This window comes from Ochotona princeps, chromosome 13 (assembly GCF_030435755.1).
Source record: "Ochotona princeps isolate mOchPri1 chromosome 13, mOchPri1.hap1, whole genome shotgun sequence".
NCBI classification, from domain to species: Eukaryota; Metazoa; Chordata; class Mammalia; order Lagomorpha; family Ochotonidae; genus Ochotona; species Ochotona princeps.
In genome coordinates, this window is record NC_080844.1 from 35,545,382 (window position 1) to 35,562,267 (window position 16,886).

Genomic DNA, 16,886 nt, shown 5'->3' on the forward strand with positions numbered 1-16,886 from the left:
CAGTGATGAGGTGATATCTCATTGTGGGTTTGGTTTGAATGCCTTTATGTCTAGTGATAGTGAGCATTTTTTTCCCAAGTATTTATTGACCACTTGTGTTTCCTTGAGAACTGTCATTTCAGGTCCTTTTGCCCATTTCTTAACTGGAATGATTGGGTTTTTTTACTTAGTTTTTAAATTTACTGATATGAAATCTTTTTTAAAATTTTGCTGACATATTAATATCAATCCTTTGTTAGAGAAATAACTTGCAATATTTTTCCCAGTCTATGAGCTAACCCTTCGCTGTTTTGATTGATTGTTTTTTGTGCTGTGCAGAAATGCTGAGTTTGACATTATCCCATTTGTCTAGTTTGAGGGTCTTGTGGAATAATTCATCACCTCCACCAACATTTTGAAGTGTTTCTCACATTTTCTTCTAGCATATTCATAGTTTACAGTCTTATATTTAGGTTTTTGGTCCATTTTATATTGATTTTTGTTTATGGTGAGAGATTCTAATTTCATTCTTCTCCCCTAGTTTAACAGTGACTCTGTATCAAGAAATCTAATGCTTTGAGCCAACACCTTTAAGAAATAAAGATTTACTTACATATTTGAAAGGCAGAGCTACAGAGATAAGGAGGGAGAGTTTTTCCATCTGTTGGCCCACTCTCTACATGACCGCACTGGCCAGGGTTAAGCCCTGAGCTTCCTTAGGATCTCCCACATGGATGGCAAGCACTTGAGCTGTCTTGGTGCTGCTTTTCCAGGCTTGTCAGAAGTGGAGCAGAACATATGGGATACTCATGTCATAAGCACTGTAATGCAGGCTCCTGGCCAACACCTTTCACTTGACACCGATCCCCTCTACCGTCTTTGATAGACAAATATTCTCTTTGGTTCTCTGATGTTACATTCTCTGTGCTTTGGCCCCGATATCCTTTTACATCTTTTGTTGGCTCCTTGTAGCGTCTCTATAGCCCAAGTATTTCTGTAGGCTTCTGTTCTTGACCTTTTGTTTTTTCTTTCCTCCCTTTTAGCTTCTAAGCTCCCGAACCTTAGATATATATGCTCATAGAACCTTTCCCTGTGTCCTTCCCCATGGATTTCTCAAATTTATTTTCTAAAACAACTTATCGACTGCACATTGCTTCCTCCACCCAAAAAAGGAACCATGCAGTAACAACGAAAATCCTGATAAACAAGCAATGCCCTGCTTGTCAGGATTTCAGCAAATGTACGCCATTGGCACTCAGTTGCACAAATGGAAACTTACAGTTACCATTGGTTCTGTTCCCTCATACAAAGATTCGGCAAAACCATGCTGATTCTCCAGCCTGAACAGATCCAAACATCTGCACCAAACACGTTTGGATTTGCTGTAACAAGAACCTCAATCTAATCTTAACCCTCTTTGCTTTTTTCTGTTTTTCATACTGCAACCTAAAATAGCTTTTAAGATTATAAATGTGACTACAAAATTTTTCACTAGACTTAGGAAAACTCTAAATTCTTTAAAAATTCATTTATTTGAAAATACATAGAGAGACCTTCCATCTGATAGTTTATATCCCAAATTGCTGCTGCTGCATGAAAGTCCAGACCAGGCCAAAGCTGGGAGCCAGGAACACTGTCCATTGCCTTCCCAGGTGCATCAACAGGAAGCTAGAGTGGAAATGGAGCATCTGGGACCCAAACTAGCACTTCCACAGGGGACACTAGTGTTGTAAGCGACAGCTTAACATGCTGCATCACAATGTCAATCCTTAAATTCTTGAATGTAGTACAAAGTGCATGTCTGTTTGGACTCCTGTCCAGCCTATCCAACATTCCCTATACCTGGGAGGGACTGTGTTCTTTTCTCCCTGTGCCTGTGTCATCTTTTCATAGTTTGTCCGTCTTTTGGTCCCATCTGACTCCTTTAGTCCTTTGGTTCTCTGCCAGGGAAGCCTTCCTCTAAGCTGCTGCTGCGTTTCTCCCATATCCCTGAGCCACCCCATCAGCAGACATTAACCTTGTTTTACGTTTGTCTTTTCTACTAGTTTCTCTAATCTGAATATGTGGTATCTGTCTGATCTGAATTGTGTGGGATCTGTAGACATTCTTTATATCTGTGTCTCCAATGCTTATGAAATACTGGTTCAAGGAAGGACAGAAGGATGGTCAGGATAACTAGTCAGGAGGCCCCAGTGGCTGCAGCTTCATTAGCTTTACTGCTGTAGCACTTGACCACAAACTTTTAGCTTTAAACATTCATTATATTACAGCTGTCATTCAAAATCCAGCATGGGTCTCACAGGATGAATGATAGTGACAGCAGCACTGAGCTTCTTGAATTTGAGTATTCCAGGCGAATATCCATGTGCTGATTCACTGACTGCATTGATAGAATGTACTTCCTTGTGTTTGTGGGACGATTTCCCCTTTCTCTTGCTGTCAGGTGAAGGTGCTTCCGCCCACGTGCCTTGATCTATAGCCCCCAACTGGTGCTAGGCTCCCTCTCATGCTTCCAACTACTCTTCTTCCTTCTATTATCTAGCCAGAAACGTTCTTGCATTTAAGGACCCTTGTAATTAGATTGGTCCAAGTCAGATAATCCAGGATAATCTCTCCATACTTAGTGCCATATGCAAAACTTCAGTTCCCACATTAGGGAATGTGGTTTAGAGGAATTAGGGCATAGACATTTTGTAGATCATCATTCTGCCTACTATAGAGCCCATATTTTGTTCTCCTGTAGTACTTCCTCCAAAAAGAGTTTCTGTTGACTTGTGGTCCCAGTAAACTTGGTTAGTTTTAAACAGTACTCCTTTTGATTTTGTTACCTAAAACTTGCGATCTATAAGTGCTTAATATGTGTTTGTATAAGAATAAATGTTGTAAATGAATATATATATTATGACTGTCACATCTGATATATTATAAGCCACAAGTAAAACAAACTCCCAAAAGACAAGCATGAATTGTGTAATCAGAAAGAACAGGAATTTAGAAAGAATTTGTTGAGATTTTGGAATTGCTAAAATGGGAAGTAAGGAATCAGGTTATTGTAAAGTATGAAGTTTTCCTGTGTCTTACTGCTATAGATTGTGTTACCATCATATCAAGATTCAGTTACAGTGTTTTATGTTATTTTAAAGTTTAACAGAAGAAAATATAGTAGGAGTGTTTCTTCATCTCTCAGTGTCTGTTATAAAATCATGGAAATTTAGGACTGAAAGTATGTATGGCAGATTTTCTTAAGCAACATGAAGATAAGATAGCTACCTAAAGGAAAAGTAGGCTAAAGATTTGGGAATTTGATAAAGTCGCTTAAATTGTAGCTGCTGAGATATAATATTGCTTAAATTGAGATAAGGTTTAGGAAGACTATTTCTTGCTGCTGATTGAAAATGGCAGAAATCCATTAATTTTCAAAATGTGTAATTATTGAGAAGTCCATCTTATGTGGGTATCATGAGAATAAATAGTAGGCTGTAATGTGATCTGAATTACCTTAGTTGCTGAATGTTAAGCTACAAAGTAATAAGCTGATTTTAATGTAGAGAAAAATTCAGTGCATGAAATTGAGGTCATATGTGCCAGTGATGTATGACTTACAGGAAGTAATAAAAAAAAAACAAGTAAAGGGGAAAAAAGGAACAAATGGTATACTTTTAAGCTGATGGGACCCATTTTAAGGATGGAATTTAAATTGCTGTTCTTTTTAAGTTGAGTTTTTGCCCTGAATTTTAGAGGAAGTAACTCTAATCAAAGTCGACCCCATCTTTCCCCCGCTAGAGTAAGCTGCTTAGAATCCACAGGCAAGCTGCTTGCTGTTGTTGAACAGAAAGAAGTGATTGATACCAGTTTTGTATATTAAACTTTTCCTCACACTCATCTGAATGTGAGAGGCTCTTGTAAAAGAAGGGGGTGGTGGTCAGAAGTTAAATGCATCTGCCTGATTGTCTCTCCTGCCTTAGGTCATAATCCTGCGACATTTTATTTTCTCAACATCTTAAATGCAGATGTTTAGATTTCTTATTTTTTTTAACTCAGGAATAGTTTGCTTTTATTAGCAGTATTGATGATTGATTTTGAATGTTTATACTTCAAAAAGCCAGATCTCCTGGTGGGTGGAATTTTATGAAGCACCTGTTAAGCTTTAGCAAGGAGGACCTTTTTGGCAGCAACCCAAAATACATATTTAAACAATGAGCCTGCCAAACTCAGGAAATTATAAAACAGTTTTGAAATTGCAGAATCTGCTTTTTTTTTTATTACCCCTCAGGTTTCTTTTTGCAGCTTGGTTATATGTTCTTTCACTTGGGATTTACTAATGTTCTTACTATTTAAACACGAGGTTTAGAGAAAATCAAGTTTGAAACTCTTCTTGGGGTGTGTGATAAAAGGCCATTATATTTTCAACTGAGCCACCTTCCCAGATTGGGCTGCTGCTGCTCACACCCAGTAGGGAACCTGGCTGGCCCCTCTGCCTGGTGCTGTGGCTCCGGCTCCCCAGCTTTCTTTCCTCTTTGGGATGAGCTGTTTGGCTCCTGAAACAGTGTGGAAAAATCTCGACACGCAGAAAACGGGGAAACCTGAGTATTCCTTGTTGCATTCCACTTGACCTAGATCTGTCAGCCTCTTGCTCTCAGATCCACCACTGCCACTCCTACTTTCAGAACTTAAACTCAAGGAGCCAGAGACAAGATGGCAATACAGTCCAGCAGTGGGGATCTCTTTTGTATATTATGGCGTTTGTGCGATGGGGAAAGGCAGCATGTTATTAAGTAGCCCCAGCTTTCTGTTTAGCTCTGTGTTGTTTGAAGTTTTATGATTTCATTATGCACAGAGTGCAGGGAATGTTTGAACTATGAAGCACCTCTCTCTCCATTCACAGTTCAGCAGCCAAGAATCTGAGTAGATGGTGGTTGGTGAAGATGGCGAATGCAGAAGACTTAGCAGAAAGTACAGAAATCAGAAGCCCAGCTGGGCATATGTCATCCTCAAGTTTCTGAAGATTTCTGGTTGAAATTCGTGTAGAATTCCTATAGGTATTCTATTATATAGAAAGAAAGAAGAAAACAAAAGAAGCCATGAAGGAAAATTTAGTCTGTTCAGTAATTTTTTTTTACAATTTCCAGTTCCTAAGGTTCCTTGGCCGACATCATTACCTATCACTAAACGTTAGGGAAGGATAATTTTTTTTTTTTTTAATGTAAAGTCTTATTCCCGTAAGGTAATTTTCACTTTCTTCTCTTAGGGCACCCATCCTGTTTGAAATTTTGTCCTGAATTAACGACAAACGTAAAGGCCTTAAGGTGGCAGTGCATTGAATGCAAGACATGCAGTGCATGTAGAATCCAAGGCAAAAATGCAGTAAGTATGGCTCTCAGTAGTTGGTTTCCCAGTAAATTATTAGCTTTCACTGTTAATTATTTTCCTTTTTGTAGGATGTTGCTATTTTGCTTTTTAAAAGTATATGATATCAAATCATGGCTTGGATCTTGTTTCTTTGTTACAAAAAGGTAACTTCAAAAATTCATGGAAAAGTGAAATTGAACGATAAGTACACTTTGGTGTAAAAAAACAAAGTTGGAAATCCAAGTGCAATTTTTCATAATACTAGTTTTTCCATGAGCTTTTTTTTTTTTTAAAGACCTCTCAGATTTTATTGTTGTTATTTTGGTCGCGTAAGAATTTTTGGTCTTTTACATAGGTTTCAGTGTCAGTCTCTAATATGTTGTATTTTACAGGATAATATGCTTTTTTGTGACTCTTGTGATAGAGGATTCCATATGGAGTGCTGTGACCCACCACTTTCCAGAATGCCAAAAGGTGAACTTTTTAAACAACGTGAAAAATATGTTTTATTACTCATTAGCCTGGTCTTGATGCAGCCTAGAGGTTTATGGGTTCCTTAGGCTTTTTTTTTCTCCCACCTTCCCCATAATTGCAAATATAATGCCTATTATGAACAGAGAAGTACAAAAGTATTTATTTAGGTAATAATATAAATAATAATAACAATAACAATAATAATAATAATAAAAGACTGTAATTCAGATCCATGGATGAAAAAGACCATCCTTTTCCCTAAACCACTCCTGTATAAGTTTAGAAAATGTAGTTCAAAACATAGAACACACAGCATAATTATACAATACACAGTTTAGAGATATGAAAATTTTTGTTTCTAATAATGCTGGTATTGATGGCCCCAAAGTTCTGTGACATGAAGCCATCTCCATTTTCAGGAGTGGGGAACCATTAGTTAATACTTTGGACATGAACTTTTTCATAGCTGATTATTCTGATAGAATATGGATTTTCTTCTCTGTTCATTGTGCAATTGGGCCTGGCTTTTTGGCCTCCGCTCTGCTCATATTGCAATATAGTAAACTCTTTAAAAATATTCTTTCTTATTGTAAAACATATAGATTTATATTCTAGAATAGTTATAAAATACAGATAGAAATGAAATTTTAAAAAACAAACTGAAAATGCATTGCTTGTCTACATTACACTGTTTAAAAAGAAGTGGAACACTGTGTTCATGTCTTTGTATCCCTGTTTTCCACCTTGTTAATAGCAGATTATAACCATTCTTAACATCATTAAATGTTTTCCTAAGCAGGGGTCACAAACCTGGTGACTGTGGAACACAGATATGCCTTTTTAGAATCATATTTTAAAATTTTTGAATTTGTGTCCTCTTGGACTCATTTTAACATATTTTCTCCGATTTACCTCTGTACTGCTCCCTGTTGTCTTATGACCTAACTTGCTTCAGCACACATACTGTACAATCTAGGTGCTTCCTGAGGTAAACCGGATTTTGTAACTATGTGCATAAACAAACCATCATTTATGAATTCAATGCTCTGTGCTAGACATTACAGATGTTTCCAATTTTTTGTATCCACAATTATTTCCTTAAGATAAACTCCTAGAATAGAAATTTACGGATCAAAAGCTACACCCGGTTTTCAGAGTGACCACCAGTGTATGAGATATGTCTTTCCTGAACTGTGGCCAACACTAACTATAAAGAACTATATATAAGTGATTCTTTGATGCATCTTGTATATGTTTTAACATCTTGGAAATCAGAGGCATCTTGTAATTTCTGATACATATCATGAAATACATTGTTCCCTGAATTTTTTTTTTACCTATTTGATAACAAAGATCTGCTGTTTTTTTTTTTTTAAAGTAGTGACATTCGATATATCTCGTGCTTTTCTACCTGCTTATGTATCATCTGTTGTAGAGTATTTGCTTTTATCCATTAATCATTTTTCCTACTGGAAGTTTTACCTGCTTCTTCCAGTGCTGAAGGTTTCTTTTTAAAAAATTTTTGTGTAGTGCTCGGCAGCGTGGCCTATTGGCTAAGGTCCTCACCTTGATCCCATATGGCCGCTGGTTCTAATCCCGGCAGCTCCACTTCCTCTCCATCTCTCCTCCTCTCAGTACATCTGACTTTGTAATAAAAATAAAATAAATCTTTTTAAAAAAAATTTTGTGTAGTCAGATTCATGAGTGTTGGTGAATTCAGCTTTAAATGTCAATCATGCTTATATTTATTTTAGTAGCCACAGTTTTTCCTAGTATTTGTAAATTTTTTACATTATAGTATTAATCTGTCTAGAATTTTCTTAAAGATTTATTCATTTATTTATTTAAAGGTAGATTTTCAGAGAGGAGAGACCGAGAGAGAAAGAGAGAGATTCTTCATCTGTTGATTCACTCCCCAAATGGCCACAGTGGCCAGAGCTGAGCTGATCCAAAGCCAGGAACTGGAAGCTTCTTCCAGTCTCGCTCGTGGGCACAGGGTCCCAAGGCTTTGGGCTTTCCCAGGCCACAAGCAGGGAGCTGAGTTTGAAGAGCTGGAACTAGCACTGGTGCCTACTGCAGGATGGAGGATTAGAGTGTTGAGCCACCACACCAGGCCCTAGATTTGATTTTTGTGAATGACAGGAAATAATCGTTTCCCTTCCAGATATATAAAGCTTTTGTTGTGTCACCCTTGTAGAATCATTTCATCCCTTTTCCCGTTGATTAGAAATGTGGCCATTTTGATATTCTGAACTTTTGTATAGGATTTGATTGTTTTAATCTTTCAGTTGCTACCCATTGATTTAATTCACTGTGCCGTATGTATAGTTTTAATTACTGTAGCTACACAGTACTTATTTTTTAAACTTTAATTTTAAAGTAATACTTCATACTGATAATCTGTTTTTAGTGTTAGAAATTTCCAGAGATTGATATAAGAAATAATTTTTTTTTTCTAGTAGTTCTAAAAAACTAACTTGAAAATTTCTCCTTCAAATCAAAAGAGAAACGGTATCTGACAGGAGCAGGTTTTCACATGTGTTTTGTGGTGGTGGGAGGCTTACTGATGTTTTTGGAACAGTGTTATGAAGGATCCTGAGGTAGAGGAACCTTTGCTGTCACCACTGTCACCCCTGGGGAAATTGGCCTGTAGTAATAGCTTCCTGAGGAAAATAACTAAAGGGGATGGCCCACTTTTGGGAGTGTACAGCATCCTTGGGCAGCCTACAATAGCTGCAGTTTATATTTAATATCTTCTCCTAAGTTGAAATATTAAAATATTTTTCTCATATATATATTAATTCAGGGATGTGGATTTGCCAAGTCTGCAGACCAAAGAAAAAGGGAAGAAAACTGCTTCATGAGAAAGCTGCACAAATAAAACGACGATATGCAAAACCCATTGGACGACCGAAAAATAAATTAAAGCAACGATTGTTGTAGGTTGAGATCTTATCAAAAAAAATCTTTTTATGTTGTGGTTAAAATATAGGTGACTGTAACTCCCTTAGGTTCCATTAGACCTTTTTGGCATCATTTTTTCCAACTCTAGAATGAGGAGTAGTTCTTCTTTTGCATAAGCTGTAGAAAATTTTTGAAAATGACATTTGTAATTATAATTGGCATTTTGGGGTCTTCTCTTGGCAGTAACTGTGATACCAGGTGACATTTCTCAAGCAGCAGGATGGAATCAGAATGTAAGAATTTGAAACAATCATTCTGCCTACCTTTTTTTTTCATACTGGCTGAGCAGTGGGAAGGCTTAATTATATAAATATTTTCATAGGAGTTTTAAAATAAGAGAAGGATTTGTCCATGTAATGAATCTCTTTTGTCACACTGGATAACACTGTAAAAATTATCTTTCTCTTCTGATGTTGGTTTATTAATTTTACTACTTTTTTAGGGATCTTTTACTAAATAGAAGCAATTGAAAAAACTACAAGTGACTGCTCCCAAAGGGTTAAAATAGTGTACACATGTGTAGGCTTACATATAAAACATGAATACACAGCAGCCTGAAGATCCGCTGTGATAATGTCATTCCCCCATCCCGCTGCCATCTGATTGCCTTTAAAGCCTGTTAAAAACTTTGAACAGGAATCTGTAGAGAAATCATAAGATGTAAGATGAGTCCGTTTTCAACTAGTGTAGGGTTTATGTGTATTTGTGTATCAGCATTAAATATAATGTTTATGAATGAAATTGGTAGTTTGCCTGCCTCTCCCAGGTCTACCAAGAGATCGCTACTTTCTCTTTAGGCTTAGTGAAAGGGCCATTGTGACTCAGAAATGAGTAGGTACTCTGCACACACCTTGAACAAACACCAAGAATCTTACTCAACGTGCTGACTCTTGCCCCTAATTTTTGTCTGAAGCAGTTCACCACCTTGCTTGTTCCTAGAAAAGTAGTACCTTCCTGAGCCTTTGCCTCCTAAGGAGAAGCAGAAATCAGACTCCCAGAGTCTTCTGTGAAGCTTCATGAAAATCCTCCAAGCAGTAGGCATTAAAAAAGATTTTTTGGTTAGTTTCTAGAGGTAAACCATGAGACCTACTTATTAATAAAAATTTTCTTGTTAGTGGCATTTGGAGCAGAAATTACATTTTTGCATTCATCCTGTATAGGCATTGTTCTTAAAATGAGATTGTATCCTCAGGGCCCAACTAAGAAACAAATTACAATATAAACTTTCTAAACACAGAACACAGCTGAAAATTGCATCTGGCATCAATCCTAACTTTTTGTTTATCCAAAACTGTCCTTTGGACTTAGAGAAATTTTTAAGACGTATTTTAAAGATAATATGCATACTCCCTTTCTGGGTGAGTGGATTCCAGAGGCTATCCACACGGCAGGCTTCTGATGTGAAGCCTTTTAAACCAGATGAGTTCTTTGTTGGTCATCCTTGCTTTTGTTGTCTGGTGACACCAGACATCTCCAGCTTTGACCTGATGGGGCTGAACCAGTGGCTGCAGATGAGCAAACTCAGAGATGAACTCAGTAGCTTGCCTTGGTCTTGCAGCAGCATCCCCTACATGTGACCCCTGAAGTTTGTCCAGGATGACAGTAAAAATGTGTCCTATTCATAATTATGGGAGATATCTTTATGATTCAATGTCATATGATTTTCATAATTAGCCTTCCACTAAATGGATAAGTTTAAAAGTGCATTTTTCTATGAGCCCTAGTAGTGACATGATTTACATTCGCATGTTTCTGTTGCATATAATTCTCTAACCTGTGCGGCTTCCTAAGCCTTGCCTGAGGTGAAGGCAGTCGGCTGCTGTTCACGTTGGCGGCTGTGCTAGGGGAGCGGCTCCTGTGCCCATTGACCACACAGCGGCATGGGCAGAACCAAGTGTACAGATTCTGATTGCCAAGTGTCTGATAATGACCATGGTAAATGTGCTACTTCTTCACCAGACTTTCCATGTCACGTCTGACCTGCTGTAGCTTTTCTTTAATCATTCCTTCCGTTTTTTTTTGCTGTTGTTGTCCTTTTTCCAGCAGTATTTTATGCTGTAATTGTCTCCTCTCCTCAGAAGGTATTATTTACTATCCTACCATCCTAAGCGTATAGTGCTGAATGAAGTTTGCTTTTTTTTCAATACAAATTTACAGGCATAACCTAATTCTATTTATTAAAAAAAATTTCAGGTTGATTGCTTTTAACTAGCGATTAGCTAAGCTTATTCTTTCGCTTCTAGATAACACATCAATCTTATTTTCTCTAATATGTTAAAGATGATACTTTAATAAATTGTAATTACTTGTAACAATGCAAGGAATAGAATTATTTTTATTATAATGCAAGTGTTGGGTTTTCTGTTGCCTCTGGGTGCACATGAATTCTTTGTGTACCTATGGGATTGTCCATAGTGGAATCATGACAGGCAAATATAGTTGCTGCTGCCCTTTTCAACAGAAAAACATCTAGGTGGTGGCACACACCCAACATCATTTTTAGGGTTGTAATTCAGTTTCTTCAGTTTGAGCGACATTGAATGCATCTAGTTGCAATAGATTTTCTGCTATTAATTGCTGATACTATTCTCTAAATTTTTGCCTAGGTCTGTAACCAGTGATGAAGGATCCATGAATGCATTCACAGGAAGGGGGTCACCTGGTAGGGGTCAAAAGACTAAAGTCTGTACCACACCTTCATCTGGTCATGCTGCATCTGGGAAGGACTCAAGCAGCAGATTGGCTGTTACAGACCCCACTCGGCCTGGTGCCACCACCAAAATCACCACCACCTCCACCTACATTTCTGCCTCTACACTTAAAGTTAACAAGAAAACCAAAGGGCTCATTGATGGCCTTACTAAGTTTTTTACACCATCACCTGATGGTCGCAGATCACGAGGTGAAATAATAGACTTTTCAAAGCACTATCGTCCAAGGAAAAAGGTCTCTCAGAAACAGTCATGCACTTCTCATGTGTTGGCTACAGGTACCACCCAAAAGCTGAAACCTCCACCTTCTTCACTTCCACCCCCAACTCCCATGTCTGGCCAGAGCCCCAGTTCACAAAAGTCCAGCACGTCCACTTCTTCTACCTCTCCCCATAGTTCTTCCAGCCAGTCCAGTGCGCCTTCGTTTAGCAGTCTCACAAATCACAGCCAGCTGAAGGCCCTCTTTGATGGACTTTCTCATAACTATACCACTCAGGGGCAGTCTCGAAAAAAGGGACACCCAAGTTATGCACCACCCAAACGTATGCGTCGTAAAATCGAAATTTCTTCCACGGCAAAATCTAAAGCCCATTTCTTTGGAAAAAGAGATTTTAGAAGTAGGTTTATTTCTCACTCCTCCTCTAGCTGGGGGATGGTGAGAGGATGTATTTTTAAAGCAATTGCTCACTTCAAGCGAACAACTTTTCTTAAAAAGCACAGGCTGCTAGGCAGATTAAAATATAAAGTGACCCCTCAGATGGGGACCCCCTCACCAGGGAAGGGGAGCTTGGCAGACGGAAGGATTAACCCTGAGCAGGATGATGGTAAGCAACAGGTCAAAGCTCCAACCAAACCTGCGTCCCATCCCTTCCTCCCCACCCCCCCACTCCCAGAAAGGAAAAAAGAAATCCCTATTTGTCACATAGGCCTTAGCTATTTCTCTTACTCTCACTTCACTTTCATACAGAAGTAGTGAAACTTTGACCTTTTCCTAATGCTGACTAAACCTCCAGAATACAGTTTTTCCAGCTAATACTTTCCCATCTTTTATTATCTGTTTCCATTTGTAGTGACACTAGGACCCCCAGATGCTTCCATAGCATTGCTTATGGCTTTGTAGTCCCGCATGAGTAGCCGCTGTCATGCTTATGCCGTGTTCTCCCCATACCACCTCGTCAGCCACGGTGCTGATAGGTCGCGTGCTGTCGGTACTTCCGCCAGGAGGTCTCTTGGCTCTCACGTCCCTCTGCTTCCTTGCTTTCTCAGGACAAAGTCCATCTTGCTTCCATCTCCACAAAGCCTGATCTGTGATTCTGTAAAGTGTTTCTGGAGTGAGTGCATCTGTGTGTGTATCCACTTAGGGAGCAAACGGATTTCATGATTTCATTGAACAAATTGACCCCTTACATTTGCTACCCTTTGCAAGACAAAAATGAACAATGTGTCATTTGGACAAAGTGGGTAGAATTTATTACCTCAAAACTGATCATGGGAATTGTGTAGATTATAATGTCGAATCTCAGTTAAAATTATGATTTTGTTTTTTATTACTCTTATTTTCCCTTGTATATTTACTAAGCCTGTAAAAAGGTGACAGTGATTAATTCTCATAAAAATTTGGGTATAGCAGACAAAGGGTACTGCTGGATCTGTGAGCAGTGCTTAAATGGAAAAGCTTATGAAACTGTCCCCTTCACTCCCCCAAAGAAAATCCCTGTGCTGATTGGGTACCATTGTGGTAATATATGGTGGCTATTCATGATTCAAGTCAGTGAATACACTTTTTGCTGGTTTTAAATGACAGATACTGAAATAAAAATAAACATCAAACAAGAAAGTACAGATGTAAATGTGATTGGAAACAAGGATGTCGTTACGGAAGAAGACTTGGATGTTTTTAAACAGGCCCAGGAACTTTCTTGGGAGGTAAGGTCAGGTTACCATATTGTTGTAGCACAATAATATGTGGTTTCCAACTCTTTTTTTAAAAGATTTATTTATGTATTTGAAAGAGTGATAGAGCATTTCCATCCACTGGTCACTTCCCAAATGGCCACAATAGCCACAATTGGTCTTTTCTGAAGCCAGAAGCCAAGAACTTCTGGGTCTCCCAGAGAACTGCAGATGTGCAAGTATTTGGTACCATCTTCTGCTGCTTTCCCAGGTACATTAGAATGGAGTTAGATGAGAAGTAGAGCAGCCGGGACTAAAACCTGTCCCCAGATGAGATTCTGGCCCTGAAGGTAGCAGCTATACCTACTGCAGCACAGGGTCAGTCTTAGCTTCCAATTCTTAACATGAAATTGCATTGCGTTTTTAAAGCTTCAAAATTCCTTGTGGCTCTTATGTCCTTCTTTTGTTGTCTGAGTATTTGGAAGCAATGACAGAACTGTCTCCACTCTTGGATGTAGCAGTATTAAGGATGAATTTTAAAAAATGCTTCTAGATATAAAAGATTCTGATTGTTTTTGACTACATTTGGAAAATAATTTTAAACATTAACAAAAAGAAAAGCATTACTTTTAAGATTACTGATGCTTCTTCCAGCACAGATGGCTAACCATATGAAAAATGTCTCCTATTTTTAACTCCTTGGCACTGATGAAAGCAATATTGTATTTCATGATTGGCTATTGTCACTTTATTTCATTGTCCAGTAGTTGTTTTAGATGGTTCCACTTACACTATTAACTCTGATTAGGTTTTGTCGCTTAAATGTTGAAAGGTAAGGCTATTGGATTTTCAAAGAAAAATGTGTGATGAGTTGTGGTGTGTGTGTGTGTATGTGTAAAGTACATTAGATATCTCAGGCTAGTGTTGGCAGGGAGACTTCTCACCTTGCTTACTTCCTGTTCTGTGGCAGTGGTTTGTCTCTGACTCATAAGCTTTATTTGTAATAGTAACAATCCATTGAATTAGATAACTTCTGATGTGTTTATCTCAGAAGCTAGGCAGTGTTTCTATCTCTTTGTCTGTCTGCATCAGAATGCTTTGCGGTAGATATCCTGTGGAAAGATAACTGTCCAAGTTCCCCCAGTCATTAAGGATTTCAAGTCCTTAAGTGTTACCATTTTTTTCCTTTTGGCCGAATTCTGGTTTTGTGTACTATGACCAAGAGGCTACTTTCGGAGAAATACTCTGAAGTCTAAAGCCGTCTCATTCCAAGATGGTAAAAGTGACTTCATTCCAGAAACATTTCTTGTTCTGTGCCAGGCACTTTACCTGAAGCTAGGAAGACTGCAGTGGATCTTGATTTCATCTGGCTTATGTAAAGAAGTAAGGGGAATATAGGGCATGAACAGTGAACTGAAAACGTCAGGATTGATCATTTAATCATGGTTAGGGCAGATATTACTTAGTGGAGGAATAGGAAACTATAAGGCTGGAATAGTTCCATTATTTTACTATTTCGGTTTTAATACATTTTAATAGATTAAATCTAGTTCAATACATAATTGGATGTATTTACATCCTACTTGTTTCCTTTCTAATTCATAATGTTTCTTAGAATGTTTGTTTACCTTATGAACCTAACACAAACATTATTTCACATGGGTCTATGCTATTGTTTTAACAAAGTGAAAATCAGAAATTAAGAATATGGTTAAGATCTCCATAGGATTTGATAGTCATTGGTGAACAAATTAAAATGTAAATAAAGTGTGTCATTTTATAAGACTTATGTCCCATTATTTATTTTTTCTTTTTTCCATGACAGAAAATAGAATGTGAAAGTGGAGTGGAGGACTGTGGCCGGTACCCTTCTGTGATAGAATTTGGCAAATATGAAATCCAAACCTGGTATTCCTCGCCTTACCCACAGGAATATGCAAGGTAATGGAATAAACCTATTGGGTCTATAACTTCAGCATCAAGTGATTCTGAAAGCTGATAGTCTGTTCTGAGTACTTTCCAAGCTATTAGGTTTTGTAGTATTACTTGGTACTTTGTCAGTTTTGCCTTTTAACTTCTAGATGATACTTAAAAAAAAAAAACTTTTATTATTTTTATGTTATTTGGAAGGCAAGGAAGAGAGAGAAGCACCAAGGAGGAAGTTGTTCCATCTTCCAGCTCATTCCCAAATGCTTGCCTGCACTGGGATTGGCCAAGGCCTTGACTTGCAGCCTGACTCTCAGCCTGGGTACTTATGCTTGCTTTCTAGCAATAAGGGAGCAGTAAAAAGCCACGTCAGGAGAAGTTTAACCATTTAAAAATGCTAACATTTTTTCTTCAGTCATCTGTTTCATTTCTCCTAATTAGGCCTGTTGATTTTATCTCTTGATGTCTGGTATTTCATTTTTTAGGATTTTTACTAAGAAATGTTTTAAAAATGAGAAAATATGTATGGTAGACAGTCTTAAGACAGCCTTCAAATTTTTGAAGGCATTAGTGACTAACATTAAAAATTTAGAGAAATTATTAGTGTCAGGATCTTCATGTTGTTAAGTAAAATTAACTGCTAGCTTACCTTGCACTGATATATCCTAAAATGGATATATTATAAGAAAAGCGGCTTGGAGAGAAACGAGTGTGGTGGCACATCAAGCTTACCCTCTACCTGCAGTGTTGGTTACTCTACTTTAATCCCGTTACTTGACTTATGGCCTGGGAAAGCAGCAGAGAATGGCTGAAGTTCTTGGGTTTCTATGCCCGTGTGGGAGACCTAGAAGAAGCTCCTGGGTTTGGACTGGCTCAGTTCCAGCCATTGTGGCCACTTGGAGAGTGAACCAATGGATGGAAGACCTCTCTCTTTGTAAAAATTTGCCTTTCAAATAAAAATAAATGAAAGTTTAAAATACATAAATGTATGTTATACGAGAGTATTATAAATAGATTTCTTCCATCAGGTACATCAGTATATCTTATTAGTATCATCAAGTATTATAGCCCTAAAGGTTTTTGGTAATTATGGATTTACTTTTTCTTCATAAATACATGTTATCTTGTTAACAAGTCAAGTCACTTGAAAAAGTGTCGGTGGGGGTGGTAGTGAGTTTGTTCCAGGAGTTAAGTGGCAAGCCTGAGTCAACAGTCTTGTTTTCTCTTCCCTGCTTAATACCACTTGCCTGTGAATTCTAGAACCATTATTTTTAAATGCCTGTGAGGGGCTGGTGTTATGGTACAGCAGGTTAGGCATCTGCTTGTAGAATTATCCCTTCCCCATTAAGTCCTAGCCAATTAACTTCCAATCTGATTTCCTGCTAAAGTACCAGGGAGGGTGGCATAATTTGGCCCTAATACTTAACTCCTGACTTCAGTGTCACTGCAACTTGGCTGTTGCAGCCATTTGGGGAGTGAACGAGAGGACCAAAGATCTCTCTCCCTCTCTTTTAGTCATTCTGCTGCTCTTACAAGTAGATCTTTATGAACATGCATACAGAGCCTTGAATGGTAACATAGTGACTAAAT

At 38.0% G+C, this 16,886-nt stretch overlaps 1 protein-coding gene across 4 annotated transcripts in view; it reads left to right on the plus strand.

Moving 5' to 3' along the window:
* KAT6B (lysine acetyltransferase 6B) overlaps positions 1–16,886 on the plus strand; it is a 173,247-nt gene that overhangs the window by 106,348 nt on the left and 50,013 nt on the right. For 2 of the 4 annotated variants that reach the window (XM_058671618.1, XM_058671621.1), the window contains 6 exons: positions 5,228–5,343; positions 5,721–5,802; positions 8,609–8,741; positions 11,373–11,755; positions 13,282–13,403; positions 15,196–15,311. In XM_058671618.1, the coding sequence (XP_058527601.1) occupies positions 5,228–5,343; positions 5,721–5,802; positions 8,609–8,741; positions 11,373–11,755; positions 13,282–13,403; positions 15,196–15,311 (952 nt within the window). Of the gene's footprint in view, positions 1–5,227; positions 5,344–5,720; positions 5,803–8,608; positions 8,742–11,372; positions 12,302–13,281; positions 13,404–15,195; positions 15,312–16,886 lie in introns of all 4 variants that reach the window. The other 2 variants (XM_004583506.3, XM_058671619.1) reach the window with 2 other exon arrangements.